The sequence below is a fragment of the Heteronotia binoei genome, chromosome 1 (assembly GCF_032191835.1).
Source record: "Heteronotia binoei isolate CCM8104 ecotype False Entrance Well chromosome 1, APGP_CSIRO_Hbin_v1, whole genome shotgun sequence".
NCBI lineage: Eukaryota > Metazoa > Chordata > Lepidosauria > Squamata > Gekkonidae > Heteronotia > Heteronotia binoei.
The window spans coordinates 283,258,029-283,271,567 of NC_083223.1; the positions used below are offsets into that span (position 1 = coordinate 283,258,029).

Consider the following 13,539-nt stretch of genomic DNA (forward strand, 5'->3'; position numbering starts at 1 on the left):
AGGCAGGCAAGTCACCATACGGTCAGTACATGGTTTTGCCACCCAGCTGTCTACTTGCCTAAGGATCGAATCACCAACTACCAAAACCCCCCCTCTCCCCCTGCTCAGGGATGGTTCCTTGGCGCGAAAGGATTCCCGTTCACCAACCGAAGAAGAGGTCCCTTCTGAGGGCGCATTCCCCTTGTCCTCAGCCTGGTGCCCTGTTCCCTCTCGACCCTCATGCTCCCTGGCAGCAACAGGACTGCCACGTTCAGAGCGGGGCTCATCTAGCACGTCCACGAGAGTCTTCTCCGAGTGCCTAACTGTCTCTGCTTTTTGGATTGGTGGAAAGTGCCATGAAGTCACTGCTAACTCATGATAACTCCATAAGGTTTTCAAGGCAAGAGACATTTAGAGGTGGTTTTGCAATTGCTTGCCTCTGCATCACAGCCCTGGACTTCCTTGGTGCATGTTTTGTTTCTTTTCAGTTTTACCAAGAAATACATGCTAAGTATTGGTCTTGTCAGCCACCAGCGAGCCTGCAGCAGACGTGGACTACTGCACCCTTCTTAAATCTTCGTTCGTGAAGTCAAGCCGAGAGAGAGAGAGAGAGACATGCTAAGTTTATTCTCCCTCTGGTCAGGAAGTTTCCAGACTATTCTGAGTCAGAGTTTTTAAGGAACCTTCTCACGGGCATTAACGTGCAGACTACAAGCTTCTTGCACAGGGTTTTTTGCTGCTGCCTGTAAAGTTCGTAAGGATATCTTATGTAATACTTTAGTTTCTTAAAATTACTCATCAAACTTGTAACTGTCTATTTTAATTTGGTTTTTTATATCCCATTTAACTGATGAACCACTTTTAAAATTCTGAGCAGTGTGTATAATTATCTGTGCTGGTCGTAGACCATAAGAAATGAATTGAATTGAAAAACTGACTTCCTTGGTGGTCTCTTATCGAAGTACTAACCAGCACCAGAACATAATTTGTGTCGGATCAGGCCAATGGCCCATCCAGTCGAACACGCTGTGTCACACAGGGGCCAAAATCCAGATGCCCACAGGAGGTCCACCAGTGGGGCCAGAACTCCAGAAGCCCCACACAAGAACCAAGAAGACAGAGCATCGCTGCCTCACACATAAGAGCACCTACTGAATCAGGCCAGTGGCCCATCCAGTGCAACACTCTGTGTCACAAAGTAGCCAAAACGCAGGTGCCATCAGGAGGTCCATCAGTGGGGTCAGGACACTAGAAGCCCTCCCACTGTGCCCCCCCAAGCATCAAGAAGAAGGAGCATCACTGCCCCAGACATGAGAACATAAGAGAAGCCATGTTGGATCAGGCCAATGGCCCATCCAGCCTGAGTGCCATCAGGAGGTCCATCAGTGGGGTCAGGACACTAGAAGCCCTCCCACTGTGCCCCCCCAAGCATCAAGAAGAAGGAGCATCACTGCCCCAGACATGAGAACATAAGAGAAGCCATGTTGGATCAGGCCAATGGCCCATCCATTCCAACACTCTGTGGCACACAGTGGCCAAAACCCAGGGGCCATCTGGAGGTCCACTGGTGGGGCCAGAACTCCAGAAGCCCTCCCACTATAGCCCCCCCCCCTCAGGAAGACAGAGCATCACTGCCTCACACATAAGAGCATAAGAGACGCCATACTGAATCAGGCCAGTGGTCTCTCCAGGCCAACACTCTGTGTCATATGTCACAAAGTTGCCAAAACCCAGGGGCCATCCAGAGGTCCATCAGTGGGGCCACAACTCCAGAAACCCTCCCTCTCTTGCCCCCAAAGCTCCCAGAAGACAGAGCATCACTGCTTTAGACTGAGTGTTCCATCTATACCTTGTAACTAATAGCCACTGATGGGCCTCTGCTCCATAAAAGAAGCCATGTTGGATCAGGCCAATGGTCCCTCCAGACCAACACTCTGTGTCACACAGTGGCCAAAACCCAGGGGCCATCCAGAGGTCCACCTGTTGAGCCAGGACACTAAAAGCCCTCCCACTGTGCCCCCCCAAGCACCAAGAAGACAGAGCATCACTGCCCCAGACATGAGAACACAAGAGAAGCCATGTTGGATCAGGCCAATGCCCCATCCATTCCAACGCTCTGTGGTACACAGTGGCCAAAACCCAGGGGCCATCTGGAGGTCCACCAGCGGGGCCAGGATTCCAGAAGCCCTCCCACTCTTGCCTCGCTAAGCACCAAGAAGGCAGAGCATCACTGCCCCAGACATAATAAGTCTGCCATCTATACCTTGTGGCTTAGGTTTCTATGCATTCCTGTGTAGCGTTGCCTTACCTTTCCCCAGGTCAGCTGGGTTGAATCCGGTGACGAAGAATTTCGGCACCCCCCATTCGGTGCTTATCATAACATTGTGCCTTGGCTGGTACCAGAAATCGTACCCTTGAGGGGCCGCTTGACTGGGTCTCTCCCAGTTGCCCTTCACTTCAAAGGTCTCCGCATCCAGAAGGACAAAGCCACCTGGCATGAGAACAAGATCCATGCTCAGAAACTCGGGTTGCCAATCCCCAGGTGGGTTACACAACCAAAAATGCAGTATTCATCATTCCATCCCCGTGCTTTGAAAAAGAATATACCATACGGCCAGTTTGTAAGGTTGAGAAGAAATAGTATCCTAATGTCTGATTATCTCGAGGATAGTGATAAGTTGGCATCTCATTTTGTTGGTAGAGGCTATCCAGAAAAAGATGTTAGGATGGCTAGAAAAAGGGCTGCTAATCTAGATAGAACACAGTTACTAAAATAGAATCCCAGGATGAGAAATACTAGATTACAATGGGGACTCGAATCTAGTAGACTGTCTAGCAGAATTTGTAATGTGGTAAAGAAGCATTGGCGCATTGTAAGTGATGTTGGAGGTTGTGAAATGCCACCACAGATAGGATTGCGTCGCACTTATTCCATTAGAGATAAATTGGTAAGAATCTAGAGAATACCAATCGGTCAATCATACTCTTAAAGGGCACTTTGCTTGTAAAAGGTGTGCCGTTTGTCATTTATCTATGAGTATTATTTTGCTGAAAAGACTAGACCATTGGTTCTAAATCATTACTCTGCATGTGCTACCCGCTGTGTTGTGTATGTGATCATCTGTGGGTGTGGCCTAAGGTATGTTGGCAGCACTGTTCGAGCCCTTAGAGTATATATCCTGGAACACAGAAGCAGACTTAGGAACCATGTGATTGAAGCGCCCACGGTCAGCCATTTTATGCAAAAGAACCATGACTGAAGATTTTTGTTTTTTCACCTTATACAAATATGAACAAACAGAGAGAAATGAAGATGTGCGCAAGATCCTGCTGCAAAAAGAGGCGTACTGGATGCACCAGTTGAATTGCATTTCTCCGTATGGACTGAATATGACCAATGAGGTGACATGCTTTTTATGAATGGTCTTCTTTATAATATTATGAGTGCTGTGAATAATTTGCCTGTATAAATTATGGGATTTGAGATTCTTTGTATGGAATGAAAGAGTGTGGAGCAACAAGCGTCTGAAAAAAGGCACAAAGATCAATGTTTACAAAGCGGTTGTGATGACAACCCTCATCTACGGCTCCGAATCGTGGGTTTTATACCATCATCACCTGCGACTCCTCGAGCGCTTTCATCAGCGCTGCCTTTGCACCATCCTCAACATCCACTGGAGTGACTTTGTGACCAACACTGAAGTCCTCAAGAGGGCGGAGGTTACCAGCATCGAGGCACTGCTGTTGAAGACGCAGCTGCGCTGGGCAGGGCATATTTCCAGGATGGAAAACCACCGCCTTCCCAAGATTGCTCTGTATGGCGAACTTTCCACCGGCCATCGAAATAGAGGGGCACCGAAGAAGAGGTACAAGGACTCCTTGAAGAAATCCCTTGGTACCTGTTGCATCAACCATCACCAGTGGTCTGACCTAGCCTCAGATCGCAAAGCATGGAGGCACACCATCCACCAGGCTGTCTCTTCCTTTGAGAACGCACGCATAGCTGGTCTTGAGGACAAAAGGAGATTGAGGAAGAATCGCACTGCTACAGCACCAACCCCAAATCAGACTTTTCCCTGCAGCCACTGTGGCCGGACCTGCCTGTCCCGCATTGGTCTTGTCAGCCACCAGCGAGCCTGCAGCAGATGTGGACTACTGCACCTTTCTTAAATCTTCGTTCGCAAAGTCAAGCCGAGAGAGAGAGAGAGAGAGTATGAAATATTTTGTATGTTGTATCTGCTGTGATATAGTTTGTGGTGTTTGCGTCTTTTAGCACGTTGCATTAGAAATATGTTACTTTTCCTTTAAGAGGTTTGTGGAATGGCCGCTGTGAATGAGATGTTTGCCTTTTTAAACATGTTAGTTGCACCATTAGGGTGCGCAAGAAACCACATACTGAGTTGTAGCTGAGGTGAAATTGCTGCTGGAGGTGCCCTGCGTCCCTCTTTTTTGAAAATTGTGTCAAGAATCTATATAATTGCATCAATATGTAAGTATGATATATTTTTCCACTGGAAGAGGGTTGGTGGTGTCTGAATGTCCTTCTGATATTTTTGTATAATATTTTCTTTTGTTAGTGGTCCCAGGTCTGATGAAGACTGGAAAGAAACAAGTACTTAATCGACTGGCTTGTCACCACACTACTTTGGGACTCGAATGAACATGTTTTGGACATTTGGACTGGTTTCTATATACTTCTTAGTAAATTGGTCACTAGCTTCCATTTTTTGTTGTGTTATCCCTGGGGGGGGGCAGGGATCCCCTGGTTTGGAGCCCCTCCCCCCCCACTTCAGGGTCATCAGAACGTCAGGGGGAGGGAAATGTCTGCTGGGAACTCCATTATTCCCTATGGAGATCAATTTCCATAGGGCATCATGGAGAATTGATCTGCAGGTATCTGGGGCTTGGTGGGGGCTGTGTTTTGAGGTAGAGTCACTGAATTTTCAGCATAGCATCCAGCGCCTCTCTCCAAAATACCCTCCAGGTTTCAAAACATTTGGACCTGGGGGTCCAATTCTATGAGTCCCAAAAGAAGGTGCCCCATCCTTCATTATTTCCAATGGAGGGAAGGCATTTAGGTGTGCGGTCCCTTTAAATGTGATGGCCAGAACTCCCTTTGGAGTTCAATTATACTTGTCCCAACCTTGCTCCTGGCTCTTCCCCCAAAGTCTCCTGGCTCCACCCCCAAAGTCCCCAGATATTTCTTGAATTGGACTTGGCAACCCTATCAGAAACATGCACCTTGTCCTGACCTCGTCCAAAGGGTGGGGTAAAAATGAAATCAATATCAATTAGGTGATTCATCTGTCTGTTGAATCAACTTAAAAGGTGCTCCCAAAAGAACCAAGACCAACGCCCTGATTGAAACTGTTTGAACTTTCAAATTAAGTGTATGTGACTTCAGAGCTGTCCAGTTATTTCCGACTTACGAAAACTCTGTGAATGGATGCCTTCCGAAACGCCCTGCCGTTCACCGCCTTGCCTAAGCCTTGCAAGCCGAGCGCCTTGTTGGCGTCCTTGACTGAGTCAATCCATTCCACCAATCCGTCTCCAATTAAGTAGCAAGCAGGAATTAAGTAGCATGCAAACGAATCAACAAGCGATTTCCTGGAAGAAGGACTGCCCTCGATTCCCGCACGCCTCCACGCAACCTTTTTGAGCCTGTGGGCACCTTTGGGATTCTGACACAGGGTGAAGGGTGCACCCCAAAAAATGGCTGCCCCAGAAGGTGGAACGGGTCCCAGAACGGCTCCTGCAGTTTATCTTCATAAGGACATAAGAGAAGCCATGTTGGATCAGGCCAATGGCCCATCTAGTCCAACGCTCTGGGTGCGTTCACGCTGCACTGAACGATGCGTTTTGCAAACGGATTTTTACTGTGCTGCAAAACGCATCATTTAGTGCTGCTGCCCACTCTGAAATGTCTTCATCTAAGCTGGTGGGCTCGCCTTCCTTGGAGGTTTTGAAACAGAGGCTGGATGGCCATCTGACAGCAATGAGGATCCTGTGAATTTAGGGGGAGGTCTTTGTGAGTTTCCTGCATTGTGCAGGGGGTTGGACTCGATGACCCTGGAGGTCCCTTCCAACTCTAGGATTCTATGACTGTTAAGAGCGGTTCCTCAGTGGAACAGGCTTCCTCCACGGGAGGTGGTGGGCTCTCCTTCCTTGGAGTTTTTTCAACAGAGGCTAGATGGCCATCTGACAGCAATGAGGATCCTGTGAATTTAGGGGGAGGTGTTTGTGAGTTTCCTGCACTGTGCAGGGGGGTTGGACTCAATGACCCTGGAGGTCCCTTCCAACTCTATGATTCTAAGCTTGTTCTCAAGGCTATTTGCTCTGGTTTGTTTCATAGTGTTTTAATGTTAATTCTTCTTCTTTTTTTCTTTTGTATTTGCATGTGTGTGTGTGTGTGTGTGTGTGTGTGTACCTGGAAGTCATGTCAACCTCTGATGAGTGATCTCTACTGGGGGTCTGGAGGAGATTCAGGGAGGTGGCTGAATAGAGCCTGCCCATGCCTCCCAACTGCTGGTATTCCAAGGAGCTATCCCCGTACTTGCCAGAGTTGTCTCTGCTTCGCTTCTGAGATCTGATGAGATTGGGCTTGCCTGGCCTATTCAGGTAAAGGTTTATCAATTCTATTGTTAAATTCTATTTATTGTTATCTAGTCAAAAGTCCGTAGGGTCAAAGCGATGGTATTCCCAGTAGTCATGTATGGATGTGAGAGCTGGACCATAAGGAAGGCTGAGCGCAGAAGAATAGATGCTTTTGAGCTGTGGTGCTGGAGAAGACTCTTGAGAGTCCCTTGGACTGCAAGAAGATCCAGTCAGTCAGTCCTAAGGGAGATCAACCCAGACTCTTCCGTGGAAGGGCAGATGCTGGAGCTCAAATCCTTTGGCCACCCAATGAGAAGGGAGCACTCCCTGGAGAAGACCCTGATGCTGGGAAAGACAGAAGGCCAAAGAAGAAGGGGACGGCAAAAGAGGAGATGGCTGGACAGCATTACTGATAGAACTAACACGAATTTGAGCGGACTTCGGAGGGTGATGGAAGACAGGAGGGCCTGGCGGGACTTGGTCCAGGGGGTTGCAAAGAGTTGGATTCGACTTTGCGACTGAACAACAAAGTCAAAATTTCTATGTGATTCTGTAACCAGCCCTGAGACTGCTTAAATCAATAATCCCCCTACTGTTGGAGACCTCCAGTCTAGACCCCCTTAGCTGGGACTCCCCGTCGGAATCCGTTTCAGGAAATACCTTTTGCGTTGCCGCGGGGGTCCCCGATAGCACTGATCATGACTTCCCCGCTGCCCAGACAGTGAGAGGTGTGTAGGAAAGCCAGGTCGCATTTCTGGAAAACTTCTCTTGGTTCAATCACCTGCGGAGGGGAAAGCAAGTACATTTGCAATGGAGTCACCATGAAGTTGAGCTGATGCGTGGCGTTTCCCCCCCTCGTCATCTAAGAGTCTGAAAGCACGAGGATCGTTTCAGGAGGACGGCAGTGTTGGTCTGGAGAAGGAGACCTGGATTTGAGTCCAGAAGAACCTTAAAGACCAGCGAGATTTACAAGGGATGAGCTTTTGAGAGTCAAAACTCCCCTCAGATCCATCAGGAGCCATTAGATCCCAAGGCTTAACTCTCAAAAGCTCACACCCTGGAAATCGTGTGGCTCTCGAAGGTGCTGTTGCTGGACTTGAAATCCAGTGAAATCATAAACTGAAACTCAGAACTGCCGTGAGACAAACTGTTCCCCCAGCTGGAGGAGGAGGAGACAGGGGGGAGGAGGAGGAAGAAGAAAATGAGGAGAAGGAGGAGGAGGGCGAGGAGATGAAGAGAAGGGGAGGGGAGGAGAAGAGGAGGGGAAGAAAAGGAGGAGAAGAGGAAGAGGAAAGGAAGGAGGAAGAAGAGGAGGAGGAGAAGAGGAGGAGGGTGAGGATAGGAGAAGGGGAGGGGAGGAGAAGGGAAGGAGGAGAAGAAGGAAGAAGAGGAAGAGAAGAGGAGGAGGAGGGGAAGGAGAAAGAAGAGGAGGAGAAGTGGAGGAGGAGGAGCAGAAGAGGATGAAGAAGAGGAAGAAGAGTTGGACGAGGAGAAGTAGAGGAGGAAGAAAAGTGGAAGAGGAGAAGGAGAAGAGGAGGAGAGGAAGAGGAGGAGAAAGAGAGGAAGAGGAGGAAATTGGATGTATACCCCACCCTTCACTCAGAGTCTCAGAGCAGCTTACAATCTCCTTCCCTTTCTCTCCCCGCAACAGACACCCTTATGGGGAAGGTGGGGCTGAGAGAGCTATGAGAGAACTGGCCCAAGGTCACCTTGATGGCTGCATGTGGAAGAGGAGTGGGGAATCAAACCGGGTTCTCCAGATTAGAGTCCACCACTCTTAACCACGACACCAACCCTGTTCTCCTCTGCTTCTGTGGAGCCAAAAAATGTGGATTCTCACATCCTTCTGTCTTGCATCTGACCCCCTTGTCTTGGTTCACAAAAGGACGGACCCACAAGACCTCTGAGCAGCTGAAAGAGATGTGACCCTTTCCCTCTGTCACTGCTTCTCTCCTGTGATTCCATGCTTGACCTACTTCTTTCAGAGGAACAACATCTGAGTCCAGCAGCAGCTTAAAGACCAACAAAATTGTAAGCTTTTGTCGGTCTGGACTACTGCAAGTGGCTCTACTTGGGGCTACCCTGGAAGACTGTTCAGAGGCTGCAGCTAGTACATAATGTGGAAGCTAGACTGTTGGCTGCATGTGACCCCAAAATCTCAATAATTGCACTGGCTACTAATTCATCCCCGAGCCAATTCGGGGTGTGGGCGTTGACCTTTAAAGTCCTCCATGTCTTGGGATCAAAGTATCTGAAAGACCATCGCCTCCCATAAGTTCCTCGCCAGAAATGAAGATCACAAGGAGAGGCCCTCCCAAAGCCCTGCCAATCCACTAAGCTCATCTGGTGATGGGCATATGAGACAGGGCCTTTTCAGTGACAGCCCCACAGTTCTGGAACAACCTCCCTCAGGAGTTGCACCTGGCCCCCTCACTTTCAGGGTTTAGCTGGAAGTTGAAAAAGATTTTGTAATGTACTGGGATCGGCGCAGTAAGGGACCAGAGTCGGAGAGTGATTTCAGCAAGCTTTACTTCAGGAACACATAACACACTAAACTCTGTTCAAACTTCCCGCTCCTTTATACAATTCTTCCCCCCTTCTGATTGGTCCTTAACTATCTACATGGATTGGCTATTTACAGGGCCCTAAGGGCCTATCAGGGTACAGTATGAGCCTGGATGTTGATTGGCTACTTATGTTTCAATCCTTCCCCTGATTGGGCACGCTTAGGCCTTCTCTGGAACCCTGGTGTGGAGTTCAAGCTCTGGCTTGTTCGGCTTCCCTCCAAAAGTAACAGTTCCCTCCAAAAGTAACAGTTCTCCCATTTGAGCCTAGGACACAACAGGTTTTATTTAGGACTGCATTGGGTGAGGTTCAGTAGCAATTCAAAATACTTATTTTAAATCTTGGTTTTATGTTTGTAATGTCTTTTACCCTATGTATTTTATCTATGTCCTTAAGCTGCCTTGAGCTTCATAAGGAAGAAAAGTGGCTGATAAATGTTTTAAAGACAATTTGGTGTAGTGGTTAAGTGTGCGGACTCTGGGAGAACCGGGTTTGATTCCCCACTCCTCCACTTGCACCTGCTTGAATAGCTTTGGGTCAGCCATAGCTATCGCAGGAGTTGTCCTTGAAAGGGCAGCTTCTGTCAGAGCCCTCTCAGCCCCACCCACCTCACAGGTGTCTGTTGCGGGGGGGGGGGAGATATAGGCGATTGTAAGCCACTATGAGTCTCTGATTCAGAGAGAAGAGTGGGTATAAATCTACAGTCTTCTTTTTATGTGCGTGGACTCTTATCTAGGAGAACCGGGTTTGATTCCCCGCTCCTCTGCTTGTACCTGCTGGAATGCCCTTGGGTCAGCCATAACTCTCGCAGAGCTGTCCTCGAAAAGGCAGCTTTTGTGAGAGCTCTCTCAGCCTCACCCACCTCACAGTGTGTCTGTTGTGGGGGGAGAAGATATAGGCAATTGTAAGCGACTCTGAGTCTCTGATTCAGAGAGAAGAGCAGGGTATAAATCTGCAGTCGTCGTCGTCTTCTAAATGAATTAAATAAATAAATTAAAACGGGAGTCCAATGGCACCTTTGAAGATTCCCAAGATCTGTCCCATCAGACACTGTTATGGTTCTGAGCTTGAAGCGTCTATATCTGAGCAATGAATGCTTCATGCCAGGAAGGGCTGTGTTGGTGCTTAGTTCTCATGGACTTTTCTTATATGCGCAGGGAAATGCTCCTTGCCACTTTGGGTCAAGAAGCAATTTGTCTCTTGGCCAGTTTGGCTACAGACGGTTGTGTTTTTTTAGATCTTCTGGAGTTGGAGCAGAGGTCACTGGTTGTGGGGGGGGGAGGTAGGAGTTGTGAGTTTGTGCAGGGGGTTGGGCTAGGTGGCCCTTGGAGGGACCTTCCCACTCTGATTCTAGGGTGACTGGCCCAAGGTTACCCAAGTAGCTTACACAGCAGAGTGGGGATTCGAACCTGGGATCCTGCAGATCCAAATCCATCCCTCTAAATGCTGCGCTGCACCAGCTCTAGAAGCCGTCGCTTACTGCTTCTGATGCAGAACTTTCTGCCGCCCCCCGTCCCCCGCAACACAGAAGTCTCATGTCCAGATCACGTGATGGGATGGTATCGCTTTACTTTGTTCCGGTAAGACCTCACCTGGAGTCTTGTGTTCAGTTTTGGGCACCACATTTTAAGAAAGATATAGACAAGCTGGAAGGGGTCCAGAGGAGGGTGACAAAGATGGTGAGGGGTCTGGAGACCAAGTCCTATGAGGAAAGGCTGAAGGAGCTGGGCATGTTTAGCCTGGAGAGGAGGCGACTTAGAGGTGATATGATCACCATCTTCAAGTACTTGAAGGGCTGTCATCTAAAGGATGGCGTGGAATTGTTTTCTGCAGCCCTGGAAGGTAGGACCAGAGCCAATGGGTTGAAATTAAAAGAGTTTCCGACTCAACATTAGGAAAAACTTCCTGACCGTTAGACCGATTCCTCAGTGGAACAGGTTTTCTTGGGAGGTGATGGGCTCTCCTTCCTTGGAGGTTTTTAAACAGAGGCTAGATGGCCATCTGACAGCAATGAGGATCCTGTGAATTTAGGGGGAGGTATTTGTGGGTTTCCTGCATTGTGCAGGGGGTTGGACTAGGTGACCCTAGAGGTCCCTTCCAACTCTAGGATTCTATGAACACCCTCCCCAATCCCCACATCCTTCTTCTCCCCCAGCTCCCCCCATTCCCAGGGGGAGTTTTCTTCTCCAATAAAGACGTACCGTGTGAAGCCTGGGAGCTCTCTGGTCGGTCCCCGTGTCCACCACGTAAATGCGCGAGGAGCCCAGGCAAGGAAGGACCAGTCTGTTCCGCTTCTTGGTGGTATCCCCGAAACAGCTGCTGCAGGCGTTCCACCCGGAGTGGTGGAGCTCATCGTCGATGTAAGGCATGCACAGGCGATGGATCACCTGTGGAGGAAGGCGGGGAGTTAACTGCTCTCCAATCCAAGGGTCCCCAACTGGGCATCACAGCTCTTCCCAAAATTGGCTTTTGCACATTTTGCGGAGCTCAGCAAACAGACCAAAAACAATGACCCCTTAAGCTCGCACCACCAAAGGGATGGAAATGCTTTCAGAGTTCATTTGAATAACTTTATTAGTATTAATCCTTATTAAGCATTAATTAGGAATCATTCTCCCCACCCACCCCCTTTTTTTTTGTCTAAGCACAAAGCAGAGGTAATGCTTTATAGGAGGAGTGGCCAAACTTGCTTAATGTAAGAGCAACACAAAATCAGATGTTTGAGAGCTGCAAGACGGAAGGAAGGAAGAAGATATTGGATTTATATCCCGCCCTCCACTCCAAAGAGTCTCAGAGTGGCCTACCATCTCCTTTCCCTTCCTCCCTTACAACAGGCACCCTGTGAGGTGGGTGGGGCTGAGAAAGCTCTCACAGCAGCTGCCCTTTCAAGAACAGAGTCTCAGAGTGGCTCACAATCTCCTTTACCTTCCTCCACCACAACAGACACCCTCTGAGGTGGGTGGGGCTGAGAGCTCTCACAGCAGCTGCCCTTTCAAGGACAACCTCTGCCAGAGCTATGGCTGACCCAAGGCCATTCCAGCAGCTGCAAGTGGGGGAATTGAACCCGGTTCTCCCAGATAAGAGTCCGCACACTTAACCACTACACCAAACTGGCTCTCCAAGGAAGGAAGGAAGGAAGGAAGATCAATCCAGGAGGAGGGAGAGAGAGGTGGAAAGAAAGCAACTTTAACTTTAAATGCATTCTCCAAGCTGCTGGCTGGCTTGGCTTGGAGAAGTGATTTAAAGAGAGAAATGCCTTCTCCAGGCTGGCCAATGGGGCAGGGGGGCCCCTGAGAGCCACACAATATGTGGGAAAGAGCCACATGTGGCTCCTGAGCCGCGGTTTGGCCACCCCTGGTTTATATTATCTTCAGCACTGAGAGAGATGCAAAGCAGGGATTTCTGTCCATCACAGGAGGTTCGGAGCCTTTTTGTAAGCTCACTCTTATTGCATATCAGAAGCTAAGCAGGGTCAGAGACCACCGAGGAAGTCCAGGGTCGCTACACCCTGGAGAGCCAGTTTGGTGTCGTGGTTAAGTGTGTGAACTCTTATCTGGGAGAACCGGGTTTGATTCCGCACTCCTCCACTTGCACCTGCTAGCATGGTCTTGGGTCAGCCATAGCTCTGGCAGAGGTTGTCCTTGAAAGGGCAGCTGCTGAGAGAGCCGTTTCAGTCCCATCCACCTCACAGGGTGTCCGTTGTGGGGGAGGAAGATAAAGGAGATTGTGAGCTGCTCTGAGACTCTTCGGAGTGGAGGGAGGGATATAAATCCAATATCTTCATCTACCTCACAGGGTGTCTGTTGTGGGGGAGGAAGGGAAAGGAGATTGTGAGCCGCTCTGAGACTCTTCGGAGTGGAGGGAGGGATATAAATCCAATATCTTCATCTACCTCACAGGGTGTCTGTTGTGGGGGAGGAAGGGAAAGGAGATTGTGAGCCGCTCTGAGACTCTTCGGAGTGGAGGGTGGGATATAAATCCAGTATCTTCATCTACCTCACAGGGTGTCTGTTGTGGGGGAGGAAGGGAAAGGAGATTGTGAGCCGCTCTGAGACTCTTCGGAGTGGAGGGCAGGATAGAAATGCAATATCTTCATCTACCTCACAGGGTGTCTGTTGTGTCTGTTGTGACGGAGGAAGGGAAAGGAGATTGTGAGCCCCTCTGAGACTCTTCAGAGTGGAGGGTGGGATATAAATCCAATCCAATATCTTCATCTACCTCACAGAGTGTCTGTTGTGGGGGAGTAAGGGAAAGGAGATTGTGAACCGCTCTGAGACTCTTCGGAGTGGAGGGTGGGATATAAATCCAATCCAATCCAATATCTTCATCTACCTCACAGGGTGTCTGTTGTGGGGGAGGAAGGGAATGGAGATTGTGAGCCGCTCTGAGACTCTTTGGAGT

At 49.1% G+C, this 13,539-nt stretch overlaps 1 protein-coding gene across 1 annotated transcript in view; it reads right to left on the reverse strand.

Moving 5' to 3' along the window:
• Nucleotides 1–13,539, reverse strand: part of LOC132584634 (methanethiol oxidase-like) — a 56,129-nt gene that overhangs the window by 21,777 nt on the left and 20,813 nt on the right. The window contains exons 3-5 of the mRNA XM_060256538.1: nucleotides 11,340–11,525; nucleotides 7,234–7,354; nucleotides 2,288–2,470 (exon numbers count right to left, since the gene is read on the reverse strand). Coding sequence (XP_060112521.1) covers nucleotides 2,288–2,470; nucleotides 7,234–7,354; nucleotides 11,340–11,525 — 490 coding nt within the window. The remainder of the gene's footprint in view (nucleotides 1–2,287; nucleotides 2,471–7,233; nucleotides 7,355–11,339; nucleotides 11,526–13,539) is intronic.